This window comes from Ptychodera flava (genome assembly GCF_041260155.1).
Source record: "Ptychodera flava strain L36383 chromosome 23 unlocalized genomic scaffold, AS_Pfla_20210202 Scaffold_23__1_contigs__length_28996876_pilon, whole genome shotgun sequence".
NCBI lineage: Eukaryota > Metazoa > Hemichordata > Enteropneusta > Ptychoderidae > Ptychodera > Ptychodera flava.
The window spans coordinates 3941174-3968490 of NW_027248277.1; the positions used below are offsets into that span (position 1 = coordinate 3941174).

At 40.6% G+C, this 27317-nt stretch overlaps 5 protein-coding genes across 5 annotated transcripts; 3 read left to right on the forward strand and 2 right to left on the reverse strand.

The window, feature by feature from the left end:
• Positions 1-418: 418 nt before the first annotated feature.
• Positions 419-1378, reverse strand: LOC139124322 (uncharacterized). The gene has a single exon (XM_070690460.1). It carries the CDS (start codon positions 1376-1378, stop codon positions 419-421), a length of 960 nt encoding a protein of 319 aa, XP_070546561.1.
• A 647-nt stretch (positions 1379-2025) lies between these two features.
• On the reverse strand, positions 2026-3246 carry LOC139124323 (uncharacterized). Its single transcript, XM_070690461.1, has one exon. The coding sequence runs from the start codon at positions 3244-3246 to the stop codon at positions 2026-2028; it is 1221 nt and encodes a 406-aa protein (XP_070546562.1).
• Positions 3247-21783: 18537 nt separating this feature from the next.
• Positions 21784-22323, forward strand: LOC139124326 (uncharacterized). The gene has a single exon (XM_070690465.1). It carries the CDS (start codon positions 21784-21786, stop codon positions 22321-22323), a length of 540 nt encoding a protein of 179 aa, XP_070546566.1.
• A 576-nt stretch (positions 22324-22899) lies between these two features.
• LOC139124327 (uncharacterized) lies at positions 22900-25227 on the forward strand. The gene has a single exon (XM_070690466.1). It carries the CDS (start codon positions 22900-22902, stop codon positions 25225-25227), a length of 2328 nt encoding a protein of 775 aa, XP_070546567.1.
• A 119-nt stretch (positions 25228-25346) lies between these two features.
• LOC139124328 (uncharacterized) lies at positions 25347-26864 on the forward strand. Its single transcript, XM_070690467.1, has one exon. It carries the CDS (start codon positions 25347-25349, stop codon positions 26862-26864), a length of 1518 nt encoding a protein of 505 aa, XP_070546568.1.
• The last annotated feature ends 453 nt before the right edge of the window (positions 26865-27317 follow it).

Below are 27317 nucleotides of genomic sequence, written 5' to 3' on the forward strand. Positions count from 1 at the left end.
GCTACACCATGGCCATCGGTCAATTTTTAAAGTCTAAAAATTGATTGACATGTTAACATACTTACATTTTCATTTTCAACACTTTTGCAAGATCTCCATGCCTCACTATAATTTCTTGTTCTTTGTCTAAGCTACATCTTATACGTAATTTATTCCATCTACATCTTGTCTGCCTTTCATCTACATTTTATCTACTCTCTAAACTATGACCTGATGATTAATATGAACAAAAGTGGACGAAGCAATAGATCTACATCTTGTCTACATTTCATCTACCTGAGATCTAAATTTCGTCTAATTTTTCATCCACATTTTGTCTACATTTCATCTACTCTCTGAACTATGACCTCATTAGTATGCACAAAAGTAGATGAAGCAGTTCATCTACTGCCCAATTAAAATAAAGTCTACTGTAGATCTAATGTGGACTAGATGTAGATCTCAATTTTCCGTAAGGGAACAGGTCATTTGGTGTCAATGCAGGCGCATCTTTACTGTCATCTGATACAATTGTAAGTGGATGACTATTAACCAAATTCTCTACTTCTGCAAATATTGTATCCAGTCTTTCATCATCCAGTACTTGATTTCTTAGCAAGGATACTAGGATGGATCGCACAGTGCGAATTTGTCGCTCCCAGACTCCTCCCATATGTGAGGCAGTGGGTGGGTTGAATTCCCATTCTATCTCACGGATTAACAATTCTTGTCTAGTGCTGTTACTATCATTCCACTTCTTGATTGATTCTCTCAGTTCTTTATTCCCTCCAACAAAGTTACTGCCATTATCCGAGCGGATCTTCTTTGGTTTACCTCTCCTCGCAATAAACCTAATTAAGGCATTGATAAATGAATCTCCATCCATGGAATGCAGCTTTTCGATATGAATTGCTCTCATGGTCAAACATGTGAACAGACATCCGTATCTTTTCTCTTGTGACCGTCCTCTTTTCACAAAGAATGGTCCAAAACAATCAACTCCTGTGTACGTGAAGGGGGCACATTGTGGAGTGACTCTGTCAACTGGTAGATCAGCCATTCTTTGCTTTTGCAATTCTCCCTTTAGACGCTTGCAGACGACACATCCTCGCAAGATCCTTTTCACTAATGGTCTCACCCGAGGAATCCAATACTTCTGACGGAGCATAGCCATTACAAATTCTCGACCACAATGATGAGATTCCCGCACATGAACATTTCTGACCAAAAGCTCCGCAATATGATGATCTCTTGGAATGATAACTGGATGTTTGGCTGCGTCAGCTATTGGAGCCCTTTCTAATCTTCCTTTGATTTTCAGCAAGCCATCTGCATCAAGAATGGCTCCAAGCTGTATAGACAACTTTTCTTGGTAATTGGCCTTCCCAACTTCAGACATTGTATCTCTGAAGCGTAATTTATTTTCTGGATGTAGGCAATGATAGCTTTCTCAGTAGCCACTATCTCTGCCACAGTGAAAAGGCGTTTCAACTTTGGTTTCCCACAGCTCAACCATCGACCAAATCTTCTATACCATGCTACAGCCTTGCAAAGCCGGAACCATTCAGAGTAGTAATGCAGCAGTTGATTTGCTGGGTCTTCTAACTTTACTACTGCAGCGCATGCTTTAGTTTCCCTTTTCACCTCACTGTCACTGTCCAACGTAGTTGGGCTGTATACTGGCACTAAGGGCCAACTACGCTGATTCCTCCACAGGAACTTAGAACCCTCATGCCATCTACGTCTCTCCAACATAGTTTTTGCGATAAACCCCTTGAAGCATCATCAGCTTGGTTATCTTTGGAGCTTACATATCGCCACTGTGATGAATTTGAACCGTCATGGATTATAGCAAGCCTGTTTGCTACAAAGGTTTGAAACCTTTTGGTCTTACTCCAGATGTAATGAAGAATGGTTGTGCTGTCAGTCCAGAATACTGATTCCTCTAAAGACATCCGAAGCTCGACTCTGAGAAGACTATCCATCCTTACAGCTGTCACTGCCGCGCACACTCCAGTCTAGGAATTGTTATCTTATGTATGGGAGCTAACTTGATTTGGCCATCACAAGAGCACAATGTACTTTCTTTTCGGCATTTTCTATTCTTAAGTAAGAAACAACACCATAGGCATCTTCTGAAGCATCACCAAAATGATGTAGCTGCCTTTGCGTCACTTCGCAAAATCCTTCTGTTATCAGACACCGTGGTACCTTTAACTTCTCCAACTCAGGCAATTCCATCAGCCATGTTTTCCACTTCTGGGAGTTAACAGGGTCGATATCATCATCCCAGTCCTTTCCGCGTTTACACTCTTTCTGAAATATTTTCTTTGCCTGAAGCACATAAGGACATACATGTATTTTGATACCAAACATATCAGTTTCAGTATCCCAGTGAGTACCCAATGCACGCTCCACTGGCAAAGTATCTCTGTCTAAGTCAAGATTCTTCACCTTCTTGGCTCGATCTTCAGGTGGCACAGATTGTATGACCTTCTTCCTATTAGAGGACCACTTTGTCAGATGGAAACCTCCCTTGAATAGTAACTCACTCAGACTGACTTTCGTTTGTTCAGCCTCGTCATCTGAATCCATTGACCCAAGATAGTCATCGACGTAAAAATCTTTGTTCACTGAGTCTATCACTTTAGGGGCAAAGTCTTGCATATAGTCTTCTGCTGTCCTCCTAAGAGCAAAACTGGCACAGCTTGGACTCCAAACACCTCCAAATAGGTGAACTGTCATTCTGAAAACTTCTAGTTCAGCACCAATCTGTCCATCTTTCCACCACAGAAATCGCAAGACATCTCTATGTTTGTTGGGTACTTTCACTTGAAGAAACATGCCTTCTATGTCTCCCATGATAGCGACTGGCTTTTCCCTAAAGCGCAATAGTACTCCTATCAAGTTATTGGTAAGATCAGGACCCTGAAGTACTTGCTTGTTCAGGGAAGTTCCTTCATATTCTGCAGCGCAATCAAAAACAATCCGAAACTTATCTGGCTTATCCGGATGAACCACATTATGGTGCGGCAAATACCACTCATATCCTTCTGGTTGATTTATCTGATCTTGAGATACTCGCTCTGCATAACCTTTGTCAATTAGCTCTTGAATACCTTGTTTGTACTTCTGATGTAGCTCTTTGTCCTTTGCCAGTCTTTTCCCAAGACTCTGTAGTCTCCTTTCTGCTAGTTTCCAATTGTTAGGCAATCTTGATGTCGAGTCTGTAAATGGAATATCCAAATAATAATGTCCGTCCTTCATGGAAACAAACTCATTCCAAATCTTTATCGCCCTCTTGTCATCTTGCGAGTGTGTGGTTTTGACTTGGCTAAAATTGGCCCACTATCTAACTTCCAAAACTGCTCCACCTGAGATTCCAAATGGTCATCTGTGCTTTTCAAATCTGCCTTAATGAAGTTGCTCACTACAGACTCATCTGATGATCTTGCAATAGGTCCATTTAACATCCAACCCAGAACAGTTCTGGTTGCATAAGGCTCATCAAGTCGGCCATACCTAACCTCTAATGGGATGAGTGCGGCAAGAACATCTTGACCAATGAGAATTGATATATTGTCTAAATCATCTTGCTGTAACTTGAGATCTCGCAAGTGACTCCATTTGGCAATATCACCATTCACCACATTTCCCTTCAATGTCGGAAATGACTGTATAGCATAAACTCTAGGCAGGTTGATTATCTTGCGTGTTTTACGCCGACCTGTTGTTGAAGTAACTTCTAACTGCACTTCGACAGCAGCAACAGTCTTGTCTTCTCCAAGAGTTTCCAAGGACAAAGCAGTTTCTTGACCCTTTAACTGCAACTGTTCTGCTAAAGCCACTGAACAAAATGTTCTGTTACTACCTGAGTGCTCGTGTCTTGATAAACTTGTCTTGTCCCTTTCCTCTTACATAGACTGGCAAAGTAGGCAGAGCTATCTTTACTGAAAGTGTATCACGCTCTGATTGCCCACAAGCATAGCTTTGTGCTTCTTCCTGTACCTTCTGGTCTCGATTATTGCTTGGCCTACTTTTGACTTTGTTTCAGATGCCGATGAAGCAGAGATGAAACCATCATGAAGCAGGACTGCATGTTTCCAACCACAATTACTTACAGGACAAACATTTGCTCTTTTGCACCTGCGGAGGCCATTGTTACTATAGTCTAAGCAGCCAAAACAAAGACATTTTTTTCCTCACTGCTTCCACTCGCTGCTGAGCAGTCATCTTCTTAACTTGATCACAAACTGTCAGGGAGTGTCCTTGGCCACAAATATGACAGTTGAGTTTGTTCTGTGACTTTGAACTCTCTGCTCTGCTATTAGATGATCCTTGTCCATCTTTAACAGCATCGGTTCTAGCACCTTGAACGCTGAAGATGGTACCCTTTATCTTTGTTCCAGATTTGCGACTTTTATCTACTTTCCCCTTTGATTGTAGTTCAATCTTCCCAAATACAGGATCACAAGCTTCTTCAGCTACTCTTTCAAGAAATTCAGCACACTCTTGAAAGTCAGGATATCTGCCTCTGTCTCTCTTGATTTGATATGCCTGCTTTCGCCATCTTGATTGTAGATACATTGGCAAACGTGTCATAACCTTCACCATTCTCTCCTGAGAATCTATGTCACCTGTTCTGTCCATAGCTCTGAGAGTTTCCAAACACCCTCTGATGTCATCCGCAAAATCGCGCAGGGCTTCACCATCATTTGGCTTTATGGGTGGTCCACTGACTATCTTACTGACCCATGCCTGACTTATAGTGTAAGGATCCCCAAAGCGTTTCTTCAGCAATTCTCTGGCTTTCTTGTAACCCGCAGAGGGTTCCATGAGTGCACAAGGCTCAATAACTTTGCCTGCCTTGCTAACACAATATTCCAGAAGGCAAGTAAGTTTGTCTGCATCAGTAACTGTAGAATTGTCAACAAAGCTGTCAAACGAGTTCATAAATACTGCATATCGCAAGGGATTGCCATCAAATTCCATAATCTTGGTTTTAGGTAACTGAATGGTGTCAACAAGTTGACGTTGTGCAACGGTGTTGTTTTCCTGAGATTGGAGAGTGTTGTTTACCAACAGACCACTCGTTTCCATTATCCTGGGCTTCTCAGATGCTAGTGATGAGCTGGCTAATTGGTTGACGACGTCTTCATGGGATGTTATTAGCTCGATTATTGAACCAATCTTTTTAAGATTGGGGATTTAGTCGAGTGTTCGTCTGTTGTCCCCTGCACTAGGTGATTTGGTGCCGTGCATTGTGGGTTCAAGTCCCGGTTGAAACCATCGTATTTTTATTTTTATTGTTGATTCGGGACACGGGAAAACTTAGTAGCTTCCTGAAATGTACAAGCTTGTTCTGAAGGGAAACCTGTGTCGACTTTTGACACTGAAGGAGGCTGGACTTGTGAAGTGGCTTTCACTGTGTTGCTGCAGGGTTTAAATTTGGAATATGAAGTATTTTTTCCATAGGTGTCTTCACACCATTTGCAGGCACATCATGTGACCATGCAGCTGGTTGAACAGCAGGTTCTTCAATTTTCAAAGCTGACAATGCAATCTCTTCTCCTATCAGCTTCGCTAATGTTTCTTCTTCTATTTTAGTAGTTTCCAACTCAACTTCCATGTCAAGTTTCTGCATATCTGTCAATGCCGTCAGTTCCAAGCACTCCCTCTTAACCTCTGCTTCCATTGCCTTTTCTTCTGCACCTCGTTTCCTTATTAGTTATTCTCTTTCAGCCTCTTGAGCCTTCTCGATGCTGCAGTTTGCCTACGATGTAATTCCAACATCATTTTTCCCATCCTCTTTTTGATTTCCACTTTGGAAGTATATTGATTTTCCATCAATTTTGCCTTAGTAGCTAATGTAGTCTTCTTTGCAGTGAGTTTTGCAAGTGTACTTCATGCGGTACTGCTGCTTTACTAACCTTTGAGCAGTTATCCGAGCCTGCCATGGAAACACTATCTTGAGGGGTTATGTCGTCATCAGTAACTTTACACTCTCTGGTATATGCAGCTTCACATCGATCTCTCGCCTGTGTCATAACATCTTGCATTTTCTGCTAGTGACTTGTGCATCGATCGAATTTAACTTTATCCAAAGCTGCGATAATACCAGCATACTGAATATGAACCTCTTTAAACCTCTGAAAGGCAACCTCTAGACAGCCATATAATCCTTCAAGCTCTTCCACAGACTTGTTATCATCGTCTGCTTTGCAGAATTTACTATAACAAACAGTAACACGAGAGGCAAGGCCTGCCCTTCTACGACCAAGAAATAAAACTTCACTTTCGTCCCACCTTGTACTTGCAGCTACATCTCGCTGATCACGAGGAACTTCGTCATGAATTTTGTCGGGCACCCAAGCTTCACTTTTTGGACTTCCACTAGTTGCCATGATACAAATTTGTTAATACTTCTCAGTCCAATATTCATATATTCCAAGTCAACTGATAACAAAGACTTTATATTTGAAACACTTCTCCGCGTATTTCAAGTCCAAGAATATACCAATACTGTTTACAATCCAGACAAACTTGATACGAATCGGAGTTAGGCCTAACTTGTTACACTATCTTTGTTAGAATGTGATACGGTCGAAACCATCGTTTGTTTCACGCGTCCATCAATGTTAGACATAACACAGCATTGAAGTTATCAACATACCGACTTTATTCTGCAACTTCTGTGGTCAGACAACAAATTCTACATCTGTGGTGTCCACTGTCGCCGTTACAGGGCCCGTGAAATTGCTGTCCACCAGTTGCGCACTTTCAATTCCATGTTTTTCCAAAAAACTTCCACACTGAACCTATTTTTTATCGTGAATACAGATATTCGTCCCAGACAAAGCTGCGATTCTAACAAAGATATTCGCGCGCAGCTTAAAGGGTATTTAGTGTATCAGTAACTGAATGATTTTACTATCAAAATATCAACGATTTAAAGTTTAAATCAACGAATATTAATCTGGCGGAATATGAGCGAACAGTGGACTGACATTAAACGACTACATAAACAATGATATCGATGACGTAATGTTCTGAGTCCGTACTTGTCAGCGTGAGAAGGTAGATATCAGCGACAAATCATTTTGCGTCATGTAAATTTAACTTTGAATACTCATTGAAACAAACAAAATTGCACGGCTCAATTTTGGCCGTAACACCGACTTCCAAGGACTGACTCTAGCTTCAATACCAGACAATACTAGATTCTGTCAAATCGCAAGTAAATATCCGATACATATCTGAGATTTCACTATCTTACAGTTCTGGTCAAACCGACTTCCAAGGACCGACTCTAGCTTAAATACTGGACGATAATAGATTCTAGCTGTCAAATCGCAGGTAAATATCCGATATATATTCGGAGATTTCACCACCTTACAGGTTTTGCGGCAGGGTAGCGTCAGGGTTCAGGTGTCCGAATTTAACATGTTCATCGGGTTGATGGCATATTCAAGCCAAATACCGTGATGTTATATTTTTAGACTCATACTCTCGCCATTGCTGCAACGGTAAGGTTGAAAAAATACGCGGAGTTATTTAGGTCGGCAGTATTGCTCTGTCTTATTTATTGTTGACACTGACAGTACAACCGGCTTAATTTTGAAAGTTAGAAAATTTCACTGGTGAGTTTTAGTTACACGTTCTGTATTTTACGCGTGCGCCCCTTCGGAAGCAAAAACGTCCGACTTTATATAAGCTGATAATTTGCTCCAGACCATGACAAGTGTCTAGTTATGACGTTTGGCCAATTTCAAGATTAAACTGCAATTATCATTTCCATCTAAAACAAATTAGAATGACGGTACACTGAGAGACCACACCCGATATTGACACATGAGAGAGAGAGAGAGAGAGAGAGAGAGAGAGAGAGAGAGAGGAGAGAGAGAGAGAGAGAGAGAGAGAGTTATTTTGTGAAAGTTAAGTATTTTACTGGAAAATAGTAGCCACTGCGTTCAGTTAAATATGTTTCAGCACCACCTTTCTTACGATCGACAAAGTCTAGGTTGTTGTAAACGCAAATGCACAAATGTCTTTGGCATCCTACATGCCTGCCAGAGTTAATGTTTATTTCAAGGCTGATACACGATGCATGCATACACCGTCCCTCCACCCACGGGAGGGACGGTGATGCATATTCGTTTTACAGCAAGTGATTCGGTCGCGATGTGTTGCTCGCCGATAGATTGCTTGTTCTAATCATCCAGTCGTTGGCTTAAAAGTTTCAGAGCCAGAGACGGCACAATCATTTCCGCTGCAGACAAACAACGTATGAATGTGATGCAAGGTCGCAGAGCTTTCCGATTATATAGTATGAAACAAAGGAGACAGTCAAATTTCTATCTAATGACTGGTCAATCGCTGACTACACAGAGATTATAGCTATGATTTCTGTGACAATATAATTGACCATGGTATCGATTCAGTGAACAATATTCAAGGGCTCGTTGACCAAAATGGCATACTTTATTGAGGTAGAATATCCATCATTGTTAACAAATGTAAAGGTAACAAGCATTCATGACCCCTGATATTCTGATGCAATTGATCTTTTGAAATGATTATCAATCTTTGTGTACAGAGAAAATAAAAAGCATACTGTAAGTAAGCTTACAAACTTAAAAAGAACTTGTCATTTGCTGTTGTCTGATTTCTCAGTTTTAGTAGCTATTGAAACTTTTTTATACTAAAAAAAATCAATCATAGAGAACCAGACAAGTCTCCAAAATACATTTTCCCATGATCTTACTTTATCTGTTGAACAAGCCACTCAAAAATTTCTTCAAAAAACTTTCCTTTTGTTCGAAAATTCTCCGGCAAAAACTCTGCATACGACGCCATGTCGGATAAACCACAGGCACTCGACCCGTTATCTGCCAAGAGATGAATAAATATAACTTGATACAACCCTCCCGAGTCTCCTGTCATTCAGTCATAGCACACACTACACCGACCTGACCCTACCCTCGCTACGTCCCATGTATAAATAATAGAAGGTATGAAACTTAACCCACCAAATCGCACACATCTCAGACCGACAGATTTTTTTCGGCGAGGAAATTTTAACTGAAAATGATCGAATTCCATGAAAAAATTAGCATGAAGTAATAGAGTAATAAATTTATTGCTAGAAACTTACCGGCAATTTCAAAACTACTCAACGGAAGAGTTAAAAATCTAGCTACTTTGCTACGACAGGCAGCTCCGATATCGTCCAAAACACGAATTTAACAATTTACCTTTGACCTCTGAGCTCCCCTTACCGGGCGGCGCCTCTGGTTGGTCTATTTCAGTCACGTGATCGCCGCACACGTCATCAGCCGTCAGGGGGTGTTACACATGCAAAATCATTTTTTCAATAGTTTTGCTGGTTTTTCACATTCGAACGGTGTTGCGTATTTGTATCCGAAATATTACAACGAAGCTAGCTACGACAGACAGCATGGTTTGGTCTGCGGTGAAGCTACCTGCCGTGAAAAAGATGGCTCAACCGAGGTTCATTTCTCAGAGTGTATACACGAGAGAATTGGGGAGCTATGTAAACGAAATCATGTGTGGTGTGTTTACAAAAAATATACGCCCCTCCTCTTGTCCGCTATGTTCAATCTAATTTATTTATCTGGAAGATACGGCCATCAATATGCGTTCGCAAAGAGTTCAAACTCCGACCTTTCGTTGTTCCCATCGATGGGTAAAATGAAATTAATCGTAAAGTTAAGCAAACACAAAGAGAGCACAGTTGAAATAAAAACCATACAACATCAAAATATAGTACATCCGCCGAAAGTGAGCAAGTCATCTTGCGCACGGAGTGTAAGAAATCATGAAAAATAGGGAAGTACGCCCGCTCGTTCGTAAGCTGGTTGGTGCTGGTAAGCCATCGTGTGCTTCGCCAAAACGCACTCTATTCGAAGGTTCGACAAGTCAATCAACGTGTCAGAGCTGTGTTCCTAATCCTACATTTTATCACCGAATTTAATAGAGGTAGAACGTCTCGGGACCAGTTGTAAAGAGCTGTTCATCTTTTAGCCTACCACTAGTGGAACTCATTTTGAAGATTATGGAGTATGAAGTTTTCACCGGAGGATTATTTTTCTGAAATTCGAATATTTAATTTTCCCCCATAAAATTAATACAGGAATGAGGGCCATTTTGAATTCAGTGTTGGTACATGTTGGGTAATTTGTTTCTCTCCTACCAAATTTATTATCATTACTATTGATCTTTAATTATTAATCTCGATAACTCCATAAATTTTGAAAACCTCTTTTCATGGAGGTCGGGACACATAAAATGTATCAAGGACATTTACATGCTGTACATTACAATAAACAAGTCATCTTTATGACATGATAGTATAGTCCTAAGAAAGTATTACTGTGTTGATTGTGAGACAAGGTGTTGATCTAGTTGTGAAAAGGAGATAGATTTTGTGAATTATACTAACTTCTGTGGGAGTTAGGCAAGAAAGAATCTGCTAAACGTAAAGTCAACAGAGGGCATCTTTGGAGCATCTGAGTACGTCAGTAACCAAATTGATTTTGGATCAAGTGATCTGTACAGGCCACATTGGTGTTGATCGAAAATGCCATTATCCAACACTTTGGAAGGAGCTGGTGAAGCGATCGAGAGTTGACATGTCTGACTCCAGGTCATATCAGCCACTGATCACGGTACGAAAGTAGTCGAAATGAAAGTTGTGAAAGTTTGTGAAAAATAACTACTTGTGATTGTGATCGATCAACAATCTTTCACTGTCGTCCATCCTCACTGGAACAGTAGTGTGGATTGCCCTCGAGAAAAACTCAAGGGTCTATGATTTGAGCCGTGATTTCATATAATTCTTTGTCAGCATAAAATAGGATTCGCACGTGATTTTACTATTATCAACGAAAGATACAGATAAATGAAATGACTGCCAGGCGACCACATACAATCTAATCGAAAAAACAAAAGTATGCTAACATGAGCCTCGACTCAGTATATTTGGCTTAAGCCAGAAATGAAAGAATACGGCGGCAATATTCGTGTATCAACAACTTTATGCAGTGACACCGCTGACAAATTGACGTGCACAGCTTCAAATTCCCGCATTCACCCACCATATCACCGAATGATATCGATAACTGAAATGGCTGCCAAGGGACCTTATAAAATCAGATAAAAACAAATCGACGTGAACATGTACCTTATTATGTAATTTCCCTGGCCCAAGTTTGAAAAAAAATACCCAAGGTATATCTGTGTGAACGGCCAGAAATACATAACCAAAAGGGTGCCTGATGGCTGTATTTGATTTGATCAAAAAACTAATTGACATGCATATGTAACCAATGTATTATCCTTGTAGCAAGTATTACAACTGTTACAATTGGCCATAACCAGTCAGAAATATCTGCGTGAACGTACACACGAATATATATGCCCAAATCTGTAAGTCACTACGGACGAACAATCGGTAACTGAAGACAAAAAATCTTTAAGTCGACAGTAAAGACTCGAAAAAAATACACCAAAAGGAAATAAAAATCACACCCAGATAACATGAAGACGGTTCTTTCTGGTAGTGCTCAGGTATGTTAATGCATGGGCATAGGTGTGCATACATGTAAAATCAGTTTGAACATACTTTTTAATCAGACCTGGTCAGAAATTGTGAAAATTGCCAAAAATATGTTTCGCATTTGATTAAGCTAAAATTTATCATAATATATTACCAAGTCAGGTCACGTGACCATAATCTGTTATTTTCCCGCCAAAATTGTATATTGCAAATAACTGAATATTCCAACCGTTAAACATTAAAATATTTAAAATATTATGACCAATTAATGTAAAATGGGATTGCAACTTGTGTTAGAACTAGTGGCAGATGCAAAATTATTGAATTTTGAATATTATTTCTTCACAAAAACAACAAATACAATATTTTTGACGTTTTACATGAATATTTTGAATATCAAAAGAAGTATAGATAGAGTTTTAAGAGTGCCATGTATTTTTGAAAGAATATGATAAATGTCGTTTCCAAAAGTGCAAAGAAAATCAAGAAAATTTAACGGTTTACGGTTGGAATATTAAAATTAATAAAGACGTAAATTTTGGCGGGAAAATATCAGATTTGGTCACGTGACTCAACTCGTCAAGATTTAGGCAGACATTTTTTTAAAGAATTTAATAATTCCAATAATTAGGCCAAATATCAATCAAATCTGGTGGTTTTTAAAGATAATTGATCATTTTCCTACTTTTGGGCTTGATGGGTACAAACACCCATGCATTAACTTACTTGAGTGAGTAAAGTCTATCAACATTTTCTTTTTTCTGAGAGACAAAAGGTAAACTTTTCAAATCATTAGCTCCCACTACCTGAAATGAATTTTAAAAAAACCTCGGTTTTAGCTCTTGGAATTTCCAAAAAGTGCTGATAGCTGTTTTGCTCGGTGACACCTGATCTTTATTCTTCCGGAAAGTTTGAGCAAAATTTGAAGTCTTTCAACATCCAGGGGGTATTACCTTCATTTATTTACTAACAACAAATGTGTAATACATGTGTTTGGGTCAGATTTACATGTAAAACCTTGTCATCGAGTTTGTAACGTTGAGATGTATTCTGGTATAAAGGTTCTGCCGTAGACCCTTTTCGGCCAACTGTGCGCGTTTGCGATCAACGTGCGCCAAGTCAGGGATGCGCATGCCCTGTGGGATGATGTAAACCGAACTAAACTTGAAAATACTAGTTTTCAACTGGAAAGGACACCGACACTCGGTCACGTTTCTCCGCGAACAAACATTTCACCGGTGTAATGCGTCTACGACCACGAGCTACAAGATCCTGATACCCTACATCTGCTACAAGGCTATACGGACTCTGTCAAATTTCCCCCTACAGCAAAACATTCTATATTTCGCCATCAACACACGAACCGCCCTTACCTGTAAACGATATCAGACTGGTGTCGGTATTACGATCAAGGTCCTTCGGCGGTTGCAATGGCGGCGTGATGGAATAACGCCAGACGAATTCTTTCCGAAAAAATAATACCTCACAGATACTCTTATAAACGTCAGTAGAGTGGAAAAATTTACAAAACGAGCAGCAGAAATGACTCAATGCAATGGATATACCACTGCTATAGGCAAATCAACATTTTGATACAAAGGCTACGTATTAGATCGAAGCTGCAATCCATGGTAAATTTTGATTTTCAATTCACCTTGAGGCCAGGGATCATGAAGAAACTTTAGGCCTAAAGTCAAGTGTAACAATATAACAATAAGTGTAACAATAACAAGCCAAATATCGTCCTTTTAGTAAACAAATTTCGTTTCTTAATTCTGTAATCCACTGAAAAAATAGGCTCATTGTATAAAAAAAATAGTGATTAAAAAAATCGAGTACAATAAATCCGTTTTCGATGTACTGTGTAAACGCCGCTTGAGCGTGAATACTAGTTCGTGTGCGACTCCCCCGGTACGCATACAAAATACACTTTTCCTCCAACATTATGGAATGAATATTCTCAAAATCGCGGCTGTTGACGTGTGCGGCGATCACGTGACTGAAATAGACCAACCAGAGGCGCCGCCCGGTAAGGGAGCTCAGAGGTCAAAGGTAAATTGTTAAATTCGTGTTTTGGACGATATCGGAGCTGCCTGTCGTAGCAAAGTAGCTAGATTTTTAACTCTTCCGTTGAGTAGTTTTGAAATTGCTGGTAGTTTCTAGCAATAAATTTATTACTCTATTACTTCATGCTAATTTCTTCATGGAATTCGATCATTTTCAGTTAAAATTTCCTCGCCGAAAAAAATCTGTCGGTCTGAGATGTGTGCGACTCGGTGGGTTAAGTTTCATACCTTCCTATTACTATACATGGGACGTAGCGAGGGTAGGGTCAAGTCGGTGTAGTGTGTGCTATGACTGAATGACAGGAGACTCGGAGGTTGTATCAAGTTATATTTTATTCATCTCTTGGCAGATAACGGGTCTAGTGCCTGTGGGATAAACAGTATCAGAGTTCACATGCCCAGGTCGTGAAGTGGTTTGACTGAAGTCACATTTATCAGTCACGCTATAGCCGTACAATGGTACCAGCTAGAAGAGGTATCGTTTGCTTGAGTTGCATCTATTAATGATAAAAAGGATATCTGTGATATTTGAAATGCAATGAATAAAAAACACAAAAAGGTTAATGAAAAAGACGGAAGTGATATGTAATGGGTCATGATCTGTACGGAGGTCATCGTGTACTCGTTCCGCGCTCAGCCATTCAACTGTTCACAGAGCTATGCCACGCAGTGTTCTGGAGATAGTAAGTTTTCATTCAACGTTGAAAACGACTTTGACTCTCATTTTTCGTATGCTAAGCCCGAATTTGATCGGTTCAAGGCGCCTCTCACTTCAAGCCCTCACATTTGCTCGCACTTCGATTGTGAGAGCCCTCACTTCAAGCCCTCACATTTACCCGCACTTCGATTGTGAGAGCCCTCACTTCAAGCCCTCACATTCGCTCGCACTCTGATTGTGCTGGCTCTCACTTTGGCCCCGCACTTGTCGATTTCCGGCACCCTTACATACCACACTCAAGATTCTCCAGGATTCCTGAATACTGAAGTTTGGCCAAGCCCAGCTTTGAATTTAGAGTATTTTTACTCAAGTCAGTTTCAGTGTCACTATCTTCATAATGTTTTGAAGATAGTGATATTTCTTCACCATCTCATTAGAGTCTAATAATGCGTGCAACGTTTGGCCGATGATTATTCATTGACCCACAAATCTTCATTTCTTGTTAAACCATCCCGTCCTTTTCATACTGAAACAATGCATGGTGTAAGCATATTTATGTGGCATAACTGTTTTTGTTTTCGTCTGTCAGGTGTTATTATGATGTAATTTAAATCGCTTAATTTCTTATCAATTAGATATGGCCCAAAGTAACGAGCATGGAGTGGTTTGCCAGGAACTGGAAGAAGAACGAGGACTTTTTGACCTGGTTCAAACTTCCGTTTTGAGGTGTTTTTATCGTATTTGATTTTCATGGACTGCTGAGATGACTCAAGGTTTTCTCTGGCTAATTCACATGCCTTTGTAAGTTTTGTATGAAAATCTGACACACATTGTAAAGTTTTCAGAGAGTCATTATTGTCTGATAGGAATTTCTCCTTAAAGAGCTTAAGTGGGCCATGGACAGTACCGGGTATGTCTAAATACAAGCTCAACTTGGCTAAAACTAAGAGACTCTTAAATTAACTCTCTAACAGCAGAGCAGAAAATTAATTCCTTCATCCCACTACTTCTCTGTGTCAAAACAGTAGGTCCTAATCATATTTTTCAAAGTTTGATGAAATCGTTCGAGAGCACCCTGGCTTTCTGGGAGGTAGGCGGATGACCTATACTGTTTAATGCCTAGCTGATCCATTACTTGTTGAAAACTTCCAGACATAAAGTTGGAGCCTTGATCGGCCTGGACACACTTTATATTTCTCAGTGGTATGGCTTCTGGGAACTGAGTAGATGTACACATAATTGTAAACATGTACACATTTCCTGATCTTGCTTTGGTAGGGGCCCAACACAGTCTATTAGTATCCTACAAAATGGTTCTTGAAATGCAGGAATCGGCTGTAAAGGGGCCTTTGGAATGGTTTGATTCGGCTTTCCTACCATTTGACATGTGTGACAAGTTTTACAGATATGTGCTACATCCTGCCTGAGAGTAGGCCAATAAAAATGACTGAGAATTTTATGATAAGTTTTCCTGACTCCTAAATGACCAGCCCAAGGTGTTTCATGGGCCAGGTGCAATATTTCAGCACGATGGCACTTTGGAACCACAACTTGATGTTTTATAGCCCAATCGTCATCAACCAAGACATCTGGAGGGCTCCATTTTTGCATGAAAATACCAGATTTGTATAATAAGACACAGGGCTATCTGTAGTTTTATCTTCATCATCTACCCTGTCAAACTAACAAAATATATCTGGGTCTTTGTGTTGTTCTGCAATGAGATTTGATCTAAAAAATGTCTGACCTTGGTCAGCAGAAGTTTTACTGAAAGTTTCAAATCCATGAGGGATAATGGAATGATCCATATCAAACACCTGACTGAGAAAGGTGTCATTTAAGTCAACATCTGTGACATCATTTTTGAGAATATTTTGATTCTCAGAAGTTTTCTTTGACATGGCTCGAGTAACAGCACATGAAGGATATAACCAGGAATTTCCTCCTCTATTGGCTCTGGATCCTGATCTAAACTAGGATTATCAGTCACAAGTGGATTTGTAATGACCTTTTCCCCAGCAAGGTCGTTTCCAAGGAGAAAAGGCAAAAAAGGCCTAATACCTAAAGTCACAGGTCCAAAAACAAAGTTCGAAGACAAATAGACATTATGCAGAGGAACAGGAATGTAGTCACTACAATCTACCCCTTAATAAGATTACCTTAGAACCTGAAAATGACTTTTCAGAAAACTGCAGGGTATCTGCCAATAAAAGTGACTGGGAAGCCCTGGTATGTCTTAAAATTTTGACAGGGGTAGCGGAAGAACAATCACCAGTAAGTGATATATAACCATCATGAATAAATGGTTCTAAAATACCCATAATGCTATCTTGAGAAGAATTGACCTTGACCTCATTAATTGGGGATAACAGAAAATGTGTTGCATGCATTATTAGACTCTAATTGAGATGGTGAAGAAATAAAGCCGGTGGGCTTAGATCCACTTTGACCTTCACGTTTTCTTTTCAATTTGAAACATCTGACTTTAAATGGTCGTCTTTCTTACAATAATTACAAGAAAGTGTAGCAAATTGTTTGCCAGAAGGAGATTGAGACTTGGGATCTGATGATGTGAAGTGTTACTTGAACTTTGCGAGCTGCTGTCATTATATATTCTACTCTCCTTTGAGAAATTCTTTGATGAAAGGAGGAGTTAAATTTATCTGCATTGTTTCGGTATGAAAAGGACGGGATGGTTTAACAAGAAATGAAGATTTGTGGGTCAATGAATAATCATCGGCCAAACGTGCAGCAACCTCTCATGTATATGCCTTTTGTTCATTGATAAATGTCTTGATGTCACTCCGAATGCACCTTTTTAATTCCTCAATCAAAAAGTCCAGTAATATTTTGCTCACGTGTTCACACACGTGAGCATATGTCGCAGCGATGTCTGTCTGTCTGTCTGTCTGTCTGTCTGTCTGTCTGTCTGTCTGTCTGTCTGTCTGTCTGTCTGTCTGTTGGTCCGATATCTCAAAAACGGCTGATCAGATCAGAATCAAATCTGGTACATAGATTCAGTTAGCAAATGGCAAGAACTGATTAGTTTTTGGTGGGTGTGGCTTGCATACTTTTTGCTCATTTGCATGATTAATGATTTTAGAAAAAATGATATACATTAAAAACAATGGCACACAATTTGATGAGATTTGCTACAAATGTTGATCACACCAAGATATATCAGCAGTGGGAACCATTAAGTGGTGACATGACAGATAGTTGCTAATTTGCATATTTAATGAACTTTCGTAATTAGGGATATATATCTGAATTGACTTGACCAAAGTTGACAAAACTTGCTACATGTATTGGAGATATTATGATACAACATTATTGAAAATCACTAAGCATTTTTACTTCAGCCAATTCCTAATTTACATATTTAATGAACTTTCCTAATTAGGGATATATATCTGAAGTGACTGGACCAAAATTCATGAAACTTGCTATATACATTAAAGATACTATGATACAACATTATTGAAAGTCATTTAGCAGTTTTACTTCAGCCAATTCCTAATTTGCATATTAAATGAACTTTCCTAATTAGGGATATATCTGAATTAACTTGATTGTAGTGCTTGAAACTTGCTGTATACACCAAAGATACTGTGATATAACATTATTGAAAGTCAAGAGACATTTTTACTTCGGCCAATTCCTAATTTGCATATTAAATGAATTTACATAATTAGGGATATATCTGAATTGACTTGATCAAAATTGATGAAACTTGCTATGTACATTAATGACACTATAATACAATATTATTGAAAGTCATTAAGCATTTTCTCTTCAGCCAATTCCTAATTTGCATATTTAATGAACTTTCCTAATTAGGGATATATATCTGAATTGACTGGACCAAAGTTGATGAAACTTGCTATATACATTAAAGATACTATGATACAACATTATTGAAAGTCATTAAGCATTTTTCCTTCAGCCAATTCCTAATTTGCATTTTCAATGATCTTTTTAAATTAGGGATATATACTGGGATTTACTTGATCAAAGTTGGCAAAACATGCTGTGTATATTGATGATTATACCAGGTTAAAACAATATTTAAAGTCATTTCACATTTTCATGTCGGCTAATTTATAATTGACATATCTAATGAGCTTTCACAGTTGGCATATGTGGCTTGAAGGACTTGGCTAAAGGTAATTACACTTGCTATATAAAGTGATGGTACAATGACAGCAGTCAAAGAAGGTATTTTTATCATAGCTTATTACGTATTTGTATACTTCATGATCTTTTAGAGTTAATCAACGGTGAATATTATTCATTATGTTGATCATAATACTTTCGATATAATGAATATTGTTTATTATGTTAATCATAATACTTTCAATGAAGTTGCAAACATGTGCCAAAGGTTCAAATTTACACATTACTGCAATAATAATGAAACATGTGAGCATTTTCAGTTCATATCTGGTTCGTTGACCTTTACAGAAGAACACCAACGATCAAACAGATGGTTTTTTTGTTCGAGAAATTCAACATAAGTTTGATCCTTCACTTTCTCACAATCCCTAAATTTCTGACAGTAAGCTTCAGGCACCAACTCATAGTCCTTGAGAATTAATTCCTTCACAGAATCATAATTTGAAGCCCTCTCTACTGACAACTGAATGTAAATTTCTCTGGCTTTACCCACCAAAGCACTCTGCAAAAGCTATGACTCCCTAGGCCAATTCAGACTCTGAGCAATTTTCACAAAATGAAGGAAATATTTATCAACATCCTTTTCTGGAAAGGGGGAACTAACCTGAAATGCTTAGTGATGTCCCAATTGTCTGAAAGGAAGAGTTTTCGTGTCTGCCCCAGCTCTAAACGTTTCATTTCTAACTGTTGTCGACGTTCTGCTAATTCTCTTTCCCTTTCGTTTTCCTTTCTCTTTCTTCCATTTCTAATCTTTCCTGCCTATCTTTCTCTCTGTCTTTCTTCCGTTTCTAACTTTTCCTTTACTAATGCCTGTCTCTCTTTTTCCATGTGTAATTCCATTTTCTTAAGTTCAAAATTTGCCTGTATTTCAAATTCCAATTTTCTGAGTTCAAAGGTAGACTCGGCTTATAATCTTTCAAATGGATTCCTCAAAGTGGCCTGAATTAACTAAATGTTTCTCACTTGCGCAAAGATCTCTTAACTTCTAGTTAAGGAAATCGGCCAGTGCAATGAGGTCGTCTTTTCTGAGGGAATCAAATGCGTCCTGAAAAAGGTCCTCAATAAATATGTCTGGCTTGAATTCCGCCACGATTAAATTTTGCCGAGTTCACAATATATACAGTAGTTTGTAAAAGGCTAGCAAAATGTTATCAAGCGGCTCAAAATGTTAGCTCCCAGACAAGCCCCCAATTTTGTTACGTGACATAAAAACGAACAAAAGGTGAACTCAGCAGTTTCCGTATAAAACGAAATTTATTACTGTTACGGCCAAAATTCTCTGTTCACTATTTGGAGTAAGAGATTACAGATTCCAATTGATATCAGCGTAGAGTGTGTTGACCCATAACACGTTTTCAAGACTGAGTTCATTGATACAATCAGTGTTTACCTTTCTATTACACAACGCGATGCATAGAAAGACACTACGTGGCCTAACAGCCTTCACTGTGGGAAACGCCTCCTTGAAAGTTACAACTCAAGGAGATCTGAGCACATTTTCCTCGCCAGAATTGCTTGTAAAGACGTTTTTTGCGGAACAGATTTCAGCCTGTTCAGTGCTACAGTTGTCTATGAGCCCACAAAATATCCGGTAAGCCTCTATCTTATTGTATATTGAGTTAACAGCTGAATGAGTTTTCCAAGGAACTCTTTTGGCCTTGTGCATACAAGGGCGTCGCCCCTGCAAGGCAAATCTATACGGACAATGACCAAGGACAAAGAACACTCGTGCGGACATTGATTGAGTTAATTCATGTTTGATCTAAGACTTATTAGTTTAGTTGCTTTAGTGATTGTACTTTCATGCAACTTTGATTTAGTTATAACTGTTGCAAAGCAGTTAAATTGTTCATGCTCTGTAAGTCATGGTCTTATGCAAATGAGATCTTGTAAACAAAGGTAAGCGTTCAGTCACCGGTAGAGGGCGCTTAATGAGGCAGGTCCTATGACTTGACCCACTGATTTGACCTTTGACCCCTAGGTCATTACAGAGTATGAATTTTAGCTTAGTTCTTATTTTTTCTGTATTTTTCTGATTTATTTCAGTTAATCGTTCCAATACGTTTCATTACGTTATCTGGAAGACTTGCTTATATTCGAATAAATCCCGTGATGATTAGATCGGATATTTGCTTTGTCTTATTTATGGAGGAACGCATTACGGAATATCACTCATAGATGACAATTGCACAGTAGTCGCAGACAAATTATTTTGAGTCTTAAAGGATTTGTTTGCGCGCTACATTTCTCATTAACGGATATTTCATCGGACTTGTGATATTCACCTAAGTCAAGTCATGGCAAGTGAACTGCAACAACCAAGGCGTAGTAGCCGTATCAGGACACAAACAGAAGAAGGTATGGCATTCGCATTAGGTACTAAGGAAGCACAGTTACAGAAACTGGCACGGAAGATGACAAGAAGAAAAGAGAAGATCTCAAAATGTTAAATGAAGAACAAGGGAGATCTGCAATCGAGAAGCAGTACACGAAAATGATGGCAAACTTTCAGGAGTTTGTCATTGCCAAAGACCAATTTAAGTCATTGGTAGGAGGCAGAGACGATTATCAAGAATTTAGTAAATGGATGAATGGAGTATACTCATCCCTGCAAGGTTTCCTTCATAGAGTCGACAACTGGCACACTAGAAGCGAGACCAAGTCACACGCCTCAGTCCAAGATGACAACCACAGTGTACTTTGGAAGAGCGCTTCCCAAATCGGTAGCATAGTCAGTCGCATGTCTTCACGCTCAAGTGTTATCACTGCTATACGAATGGAAGACCAAAAGAAAGCAGAGCTTATGGCAAAGGCAGCGATACTGAAGGAGAAACAAGCATTAAGAAGAGCACAGCAAGATCTACGAACCAAAAGGCAAGCCATAGAAGAGGCGGAGAAAGATCTACAATCAAAGGAAGAACAGCTGACCATAGACACAGAGATAGCTATGTCTGAAGCACGAAAAAGAGTCCTTTCGAGGTACGAATTGGATGGAACTGGAAATCGACCACTGCCGCATGGTATTAAGACTGAACCGCCAGATGACTACCCCGTATTCGAAGAAAGAATAGCAACTGGTGGGCATTCCAGCGACGGAGGCAAAATCGTACGACTGATACTCCCAAAGAAAGGTTCCACTTGGGGAAAGTGTACTAAGCTTCGGCCGAAGACGAAAGAAAGCTACTCACGACAGAATAATGGCTAAAGAAAAGAGTGAAAGAGATCACCGTCCAGAAGAAAGTGAGAGTGAAAGCGGGTCCGACATTTCAGAAGACGCAGTCAGCGTAGCTACTTCCAGAAATTCCAACAGAAGTAGCGGCAGTAACATGAGTAAGACAACACGTGACGCTGCACAGTGGGCGATGATTAGAGCAATAAAGAAGATGTCTACAGTGATAAAGAAGTTTGATGGCAACATCATGGAGTACAGATCATTCATAGACGAGTTTGAAACCAAACTTGTACCAACTGCCGAAGATGACAAAGATAAACTCACTCTGCTGAGACAGTTCACCGAAGGTACAGCCCATGAAATAGTTCAAGGGTATGCAGGCATAGACGCAAGTGAAGCATATAAAGGTGCCATGGAGGAACTGGAAGAGCGTTATGGTGATCCAAACAAGATAGCCAACGCCTACCTGAGAAAGATTTTAGACTGGCCTCAAATCAAGCCAGACAACGTTACATCGTTAGACAAGTTCGCCATCTTCCTTAATCGATGTAAGACAGCGACCCGATGTGTTGATGGACTAGAAGTACTAGAGCATTCAGAAAATATGAAGCGGATTGTCAAGAAGCTTCCTTACTTTATGCAAGATTCTTGGAGTAAGCGCACGGCAAAGATACGACAAGCCAAAAAAAAGTAAATTTGAAGACCTTGTCGACCTGGTGAAGTCTGAGGCTACTAGATTGTCATGCCCGGACTACAGCAGACAGGCCATGGCTAGTCTCGACAACCCGGTGAAAAAGAAGAGAACCACAGAGAAAGTGGAACTATCTTTCGCCACCAGTGTCACCAGCACCAGTAAGAAGACTAACCAAGGGAGCAAGAAGAGCAGTTGCGAACGATTGATTGCAGCCAGTCAAGAAGATACGGTTGACTTCCTGAGAAACCAAGGTGTATGTTTTGGCTGTCTAAAGCCTGGTCATCGAAGTAGGCAATGCAAGCAGAAAGCTAAATGCTCCAAATGCCAAGGAAAACACCCAACGGTGCTACATCAGGATCGTCGACCAACAGCAGATAAGGATGATGATGATTCCAAGACGCCAATACAACCAGAGAGCACCACTGTCACAGTAAACTGCCTCACCACAGAGGTAGAAGAAATACAGCCCTGTATGGGGACCGTGCTCAAGACGATGATGACAGCAACAGGAACAAGAACCGCAAAATCCTGCTGACTGTTATCCCAGTCAAGGCGAAGCTGAAGGGCTCAAAAAGAATGGTACAGACCTATGCCTTTCTAGACTCAGGCAGTGCTGCATCATTCTGTACAGAAACGTTACAAAGACAGCTTGGAGCCCCGGGTAGAAAGACAAGGTTGACGGTAGACACCACCATAGGCAGAGGTACCCTAACCTGCGAGACGGTCACAGGTATAGAAGTGTACGACCTAGACTGCTCAGAGCCACCAGTAGAGCTGGAAACAGTGTACACTAAACAAACAATAGGCGTCTCTGAAGACTTCATTCCCCGCCAAGAAGACATCATGAGATGGCCACATCTGAAGAACATAAAACTTCCAAGAATAGATGCCGAAATAGGACTGATGTTAGGCACTGGAGAAATAGAAGCATTCACCCCTCTGGAGACGATACGTGGTCCGCGTAAAACGCCTCACGCATGCAGAACGCAAATAGGGTGGATCCCCTGGCACGTATCCAGATATTGCGAAACAGGACAACAGATCCATCCTCCAAGCTTCAGAACAGAAATTATTGCTGTAGAAGACATGGAGGAAATGAACAAACTAGACAGGTTGGTGCGGCATTCCATTGACCTTGACTTTCCTGAGCGCATGATAGACGACAAAAGGGAGCACTCCCAAGAAGACAAGAAGTTCATACAGAAAGTGAACGAAACCATTGAGCTAGTAGACGGACACTACAAAATGGGACTTCCATTCAAAACCGAGAGAGTTCGACTACCCGACAACCAGCAGTATGCCTTACAACGCTTCAAAGGCCTTGAACGAAAGCTCAGAAACAACCCAAAGTTTCATGCCGATTACCAGAAGTTCATGGCAGACATACTTGAGAAGGGGTATGCAGTACAAGTCCCAAATCACGAATTAGACCGAGATGACGGAAGAGTATGGTATATACCTCACCATGGAGTATATCACCCAAAGAAACCAGAGAAGATCCGTGTTGTCTTTGACTGTTCAGCGAAGTTCCAAGGGGTGTCGTTGAACAACCTACTATTACAAGGGCCGGATCTGACAAATAATCTACTAGGAGTGTTACTACGATTTCGACAGGAACCGATCGCTTTAATGGCAGACATAGAGGCTATGTTTCACCAAGTAAAAGTTAAAGAGGAGGACAGCGACTGTCTACGCTTTTATTGGTGGCCAGATGGAAACATAGAAAGCCCTCCAAGAGTCTATAAGATGATGGTTCACTTGTTCGGTGCAGTATCATCCCCGAGCTGCGCGAACACAGCATTACATAAGATGGCCGACGACAACAGCCACCTATTCGACAATGAAGTTGTGGATACAATAAAGAGAGACTTCTATGTAGATGACTGCCTCAAGTCGGTAGAAGACGCTAAGAAGGCAATTAAGTTGACACAAGATCTGACTGCTGCTTGCAAAAGAGGCGGTTTCCGTCTAACGAAGTGGGTGAGCAACAGCCGTGAAGTATTAGAAGCCATACCGAAAGAGGAAAGAGCTAAAGAAATCAAAGATCTGAAGCTGGAATACGACTGCCTACCAGTAGAGCGTGCCCTAGGTACTTCATGGTCGGTCGAGTCAGACACAATAGGATTCCAGATCAACATTGAAAACCGGCCTGCAACAAGAAGAGGCATTCTATCAATTATCAGCTCAGTATACGATCCCATTGGACTTGCAGCCCCATTCATCCTACCTGCAAGAATACTACTCCAAGACTTGTGTCGTAGAGGTATCGGTTGGGATGCAAAGATTAAAGAAGGTGACCAGAAGAAATGGCAAAGATGGCTGACAGATCTTCCAAAACTAGAAAATGTATCAGCTCAGAGGTGCTACAAACCAACAGACTTTGGCGAAGTCAAGGTATGTGAGATACATCACTTTTCTGACGCCAGTGAATATGGATATGGTGTCGCATCGTACATTAGATTCATAAACGAAGACGGAAGAATTCACTGCGCCTTCCTTATGGGGAAAGCAAGGGTTGCACCATTGAAGAAAATAACAATCCCACGCCTGGAGCTAACAGCAGCTACAGTCGCCGTGAGAATGAACAGAATGTTAGAGAAGGAGCTCGACATTAAGAATGACAAAGTATACTTCTGGACAGACAGTACATCAGTGATCAAGTACTGTGCCAATGAAACCTCCCGGTTCCACACCTTCGTAGCCAACCGAATCAATATCATACGTGAAGGATCAGATCGTAAACAGTGGAAGTACGTCGATACCAAGTCCAACCCAGCTGACGACGCATCAAGGGGACTGACTGTAGACAAGTTCCTGCAAACAAAAGATGGCTGCGAGGACCAGATTTCCTGTGGAAACCAGAAAGTGAATGGCCAACACAAGAAGGCATTTCCGGAGCGCTAAGCAATAAAGACCCAGAAGTTAAGCGGGAAGTATCCGTGTACAGCACCATATTAGTAGAGCAAGCGTTTGCAGTAGAGAAGATCCTGCTACGCTATTCCAGTCTGACGAAGCTAAAGAAGATGGTCGGATGGTTCCTGCTAGCGAAGAAAAACTTCCTAGATCGTTGTCGCAAAAGAAAACAAAGTGATGAAAGCAACAACGAAGATACTACGGAGGAGAGTTGTGAAAAAACAATCCCACCTCTTACACTAGAGAAACTGCAAGGGGCTGAAGATGCAATCATGCAATACGTGCAACGAAAGCATTTCCCAAACGAAATGGCACTCCTACATAGAAAGGAACAAGTCAGGAGATACAGCCCGTTGTATAAGCTAGATCCAATCTTGGATGAGGGAATAATACGAGTTGGCGGACGCCTGGAACGTGCCTCAGTATCACCAGACAGCAAGCACCCGATAGTGCTACCGAAAGACTCACCAGTGTCAACAATCATCCTCCAAGAAATCCACAAAGAAGTCGGACACCTTGGAAGGAATTCGATGCTGGCGAAGCTAAGAGAAAAATATTGGATTCTACGTGCACCTACAGCAATCCGCAACCTCATAGCCAAATGTGTGATCTGTAGGAAATATAGAGCGAAAGTTTGTGAGCAGAAGATGTCGGACCTACCCAAGGACCGCATTACCCCCGAAGAACCACCTTTCACGCGCACAGGTGTTGATTACTTCGGACCAATAGATATCAAACGTGGCCGTGTCACTGTGAAGAGGTATGGAGTGATTTTCACATGCATGGCGATTCGTGCGGTACACCTAGAGGTAGCCTGCTCATTAGATACAGATTCGTGCATCAACGCCATCAGAAGATTTATAGCACGAAGAGGCCAAGTTAGGTCCATCAGATCAGACAACGGGACTAACTTCGTCGCAGCCAACAAAGAGCTGAAGGAGAGTATCGGAAAATGGAACCAAGAGAAGATAGCCGAAACGCTCCATCAACAAGACATCAAATGGGAATTCAACCCCCCAGCAGGTTCCCATTTCGGAGGAGTATGGGAGCGTCACATCAGAACTGTAAGGAAAATTATCTTTTCCTTGCTCAAAGAACAACCACTTCGTATGACAGACGAAGCACTCCAAACACTGTTCTGTGAAGTGGAAGCCATAATAAACAGCCGACCAATCACCAGGCTGTCAGAAGATCCGAACGATCTAGAGGCATTAACACCCAACCATTTGTTGATGCTGAAGCCAAAACAGGCCCTGCCACCCGGCTTGTTTCAGAAGAATGACAACTACGTACGCCGTCGATGGAGACAAGTGCAGTACCTGGCAGATGTATTCTGGAAGAGATGGGTAAAGGAATATCTCCCATTGCTACAAGAGAGACAGAAGTGGCTCGAGATCAGAAGAAACCTCAACGTTGGAGACGTGGTGTTGGTTGTTGACAACACAGCGCTGAGGAACTCCTGGTCTATGGGCAGAATCACCGAAGTGATGCAAGACAAGAAGGGACTCGTCAGGTTTGCAGAAGTCAAAACCAGAACGACTACTCTACGGCGCCCAGTGGATAAACTGTGTATGATCCTGGAGGCCGATGTCATCGACGATTCATCTGAAGGACACAACAACAGCTAAGAACTTTAACCTTTTTATTAGCGATATAAACAGTATATTATTCGCATTTATTTAGTTAGATTTGAATTTTGACCATTTTAGCCTACTGAATTTATAATTGTTCCGAATACCATCTACACAATTAGGGGACCGGAATGTTACGGCCAAAATTCTCTGTTCACTATTTGGAGTAAGAGATTACAGATTCCAATTGATATCAGCGTAGAGTGTGTTGACCCATAACACGTTTTCAAGACTGAGTTCATTGATACAATCAGTGTTTACCTTTCTATTACACAACGCGATGCATAGAAAGACACTACGTGGCCTAACAGCCTTCAGTGTGGGAAACGCCTCCTTGAAAGTTACAAGTCAAGGAGATCTGAGCACATTTTTCCTCGCCAGAATTGCTTGTAAAGACGTTTTTGCGGAACAGATTTCAGCCTGTTCAGTGCTACAGTTGTCTATGAGCCC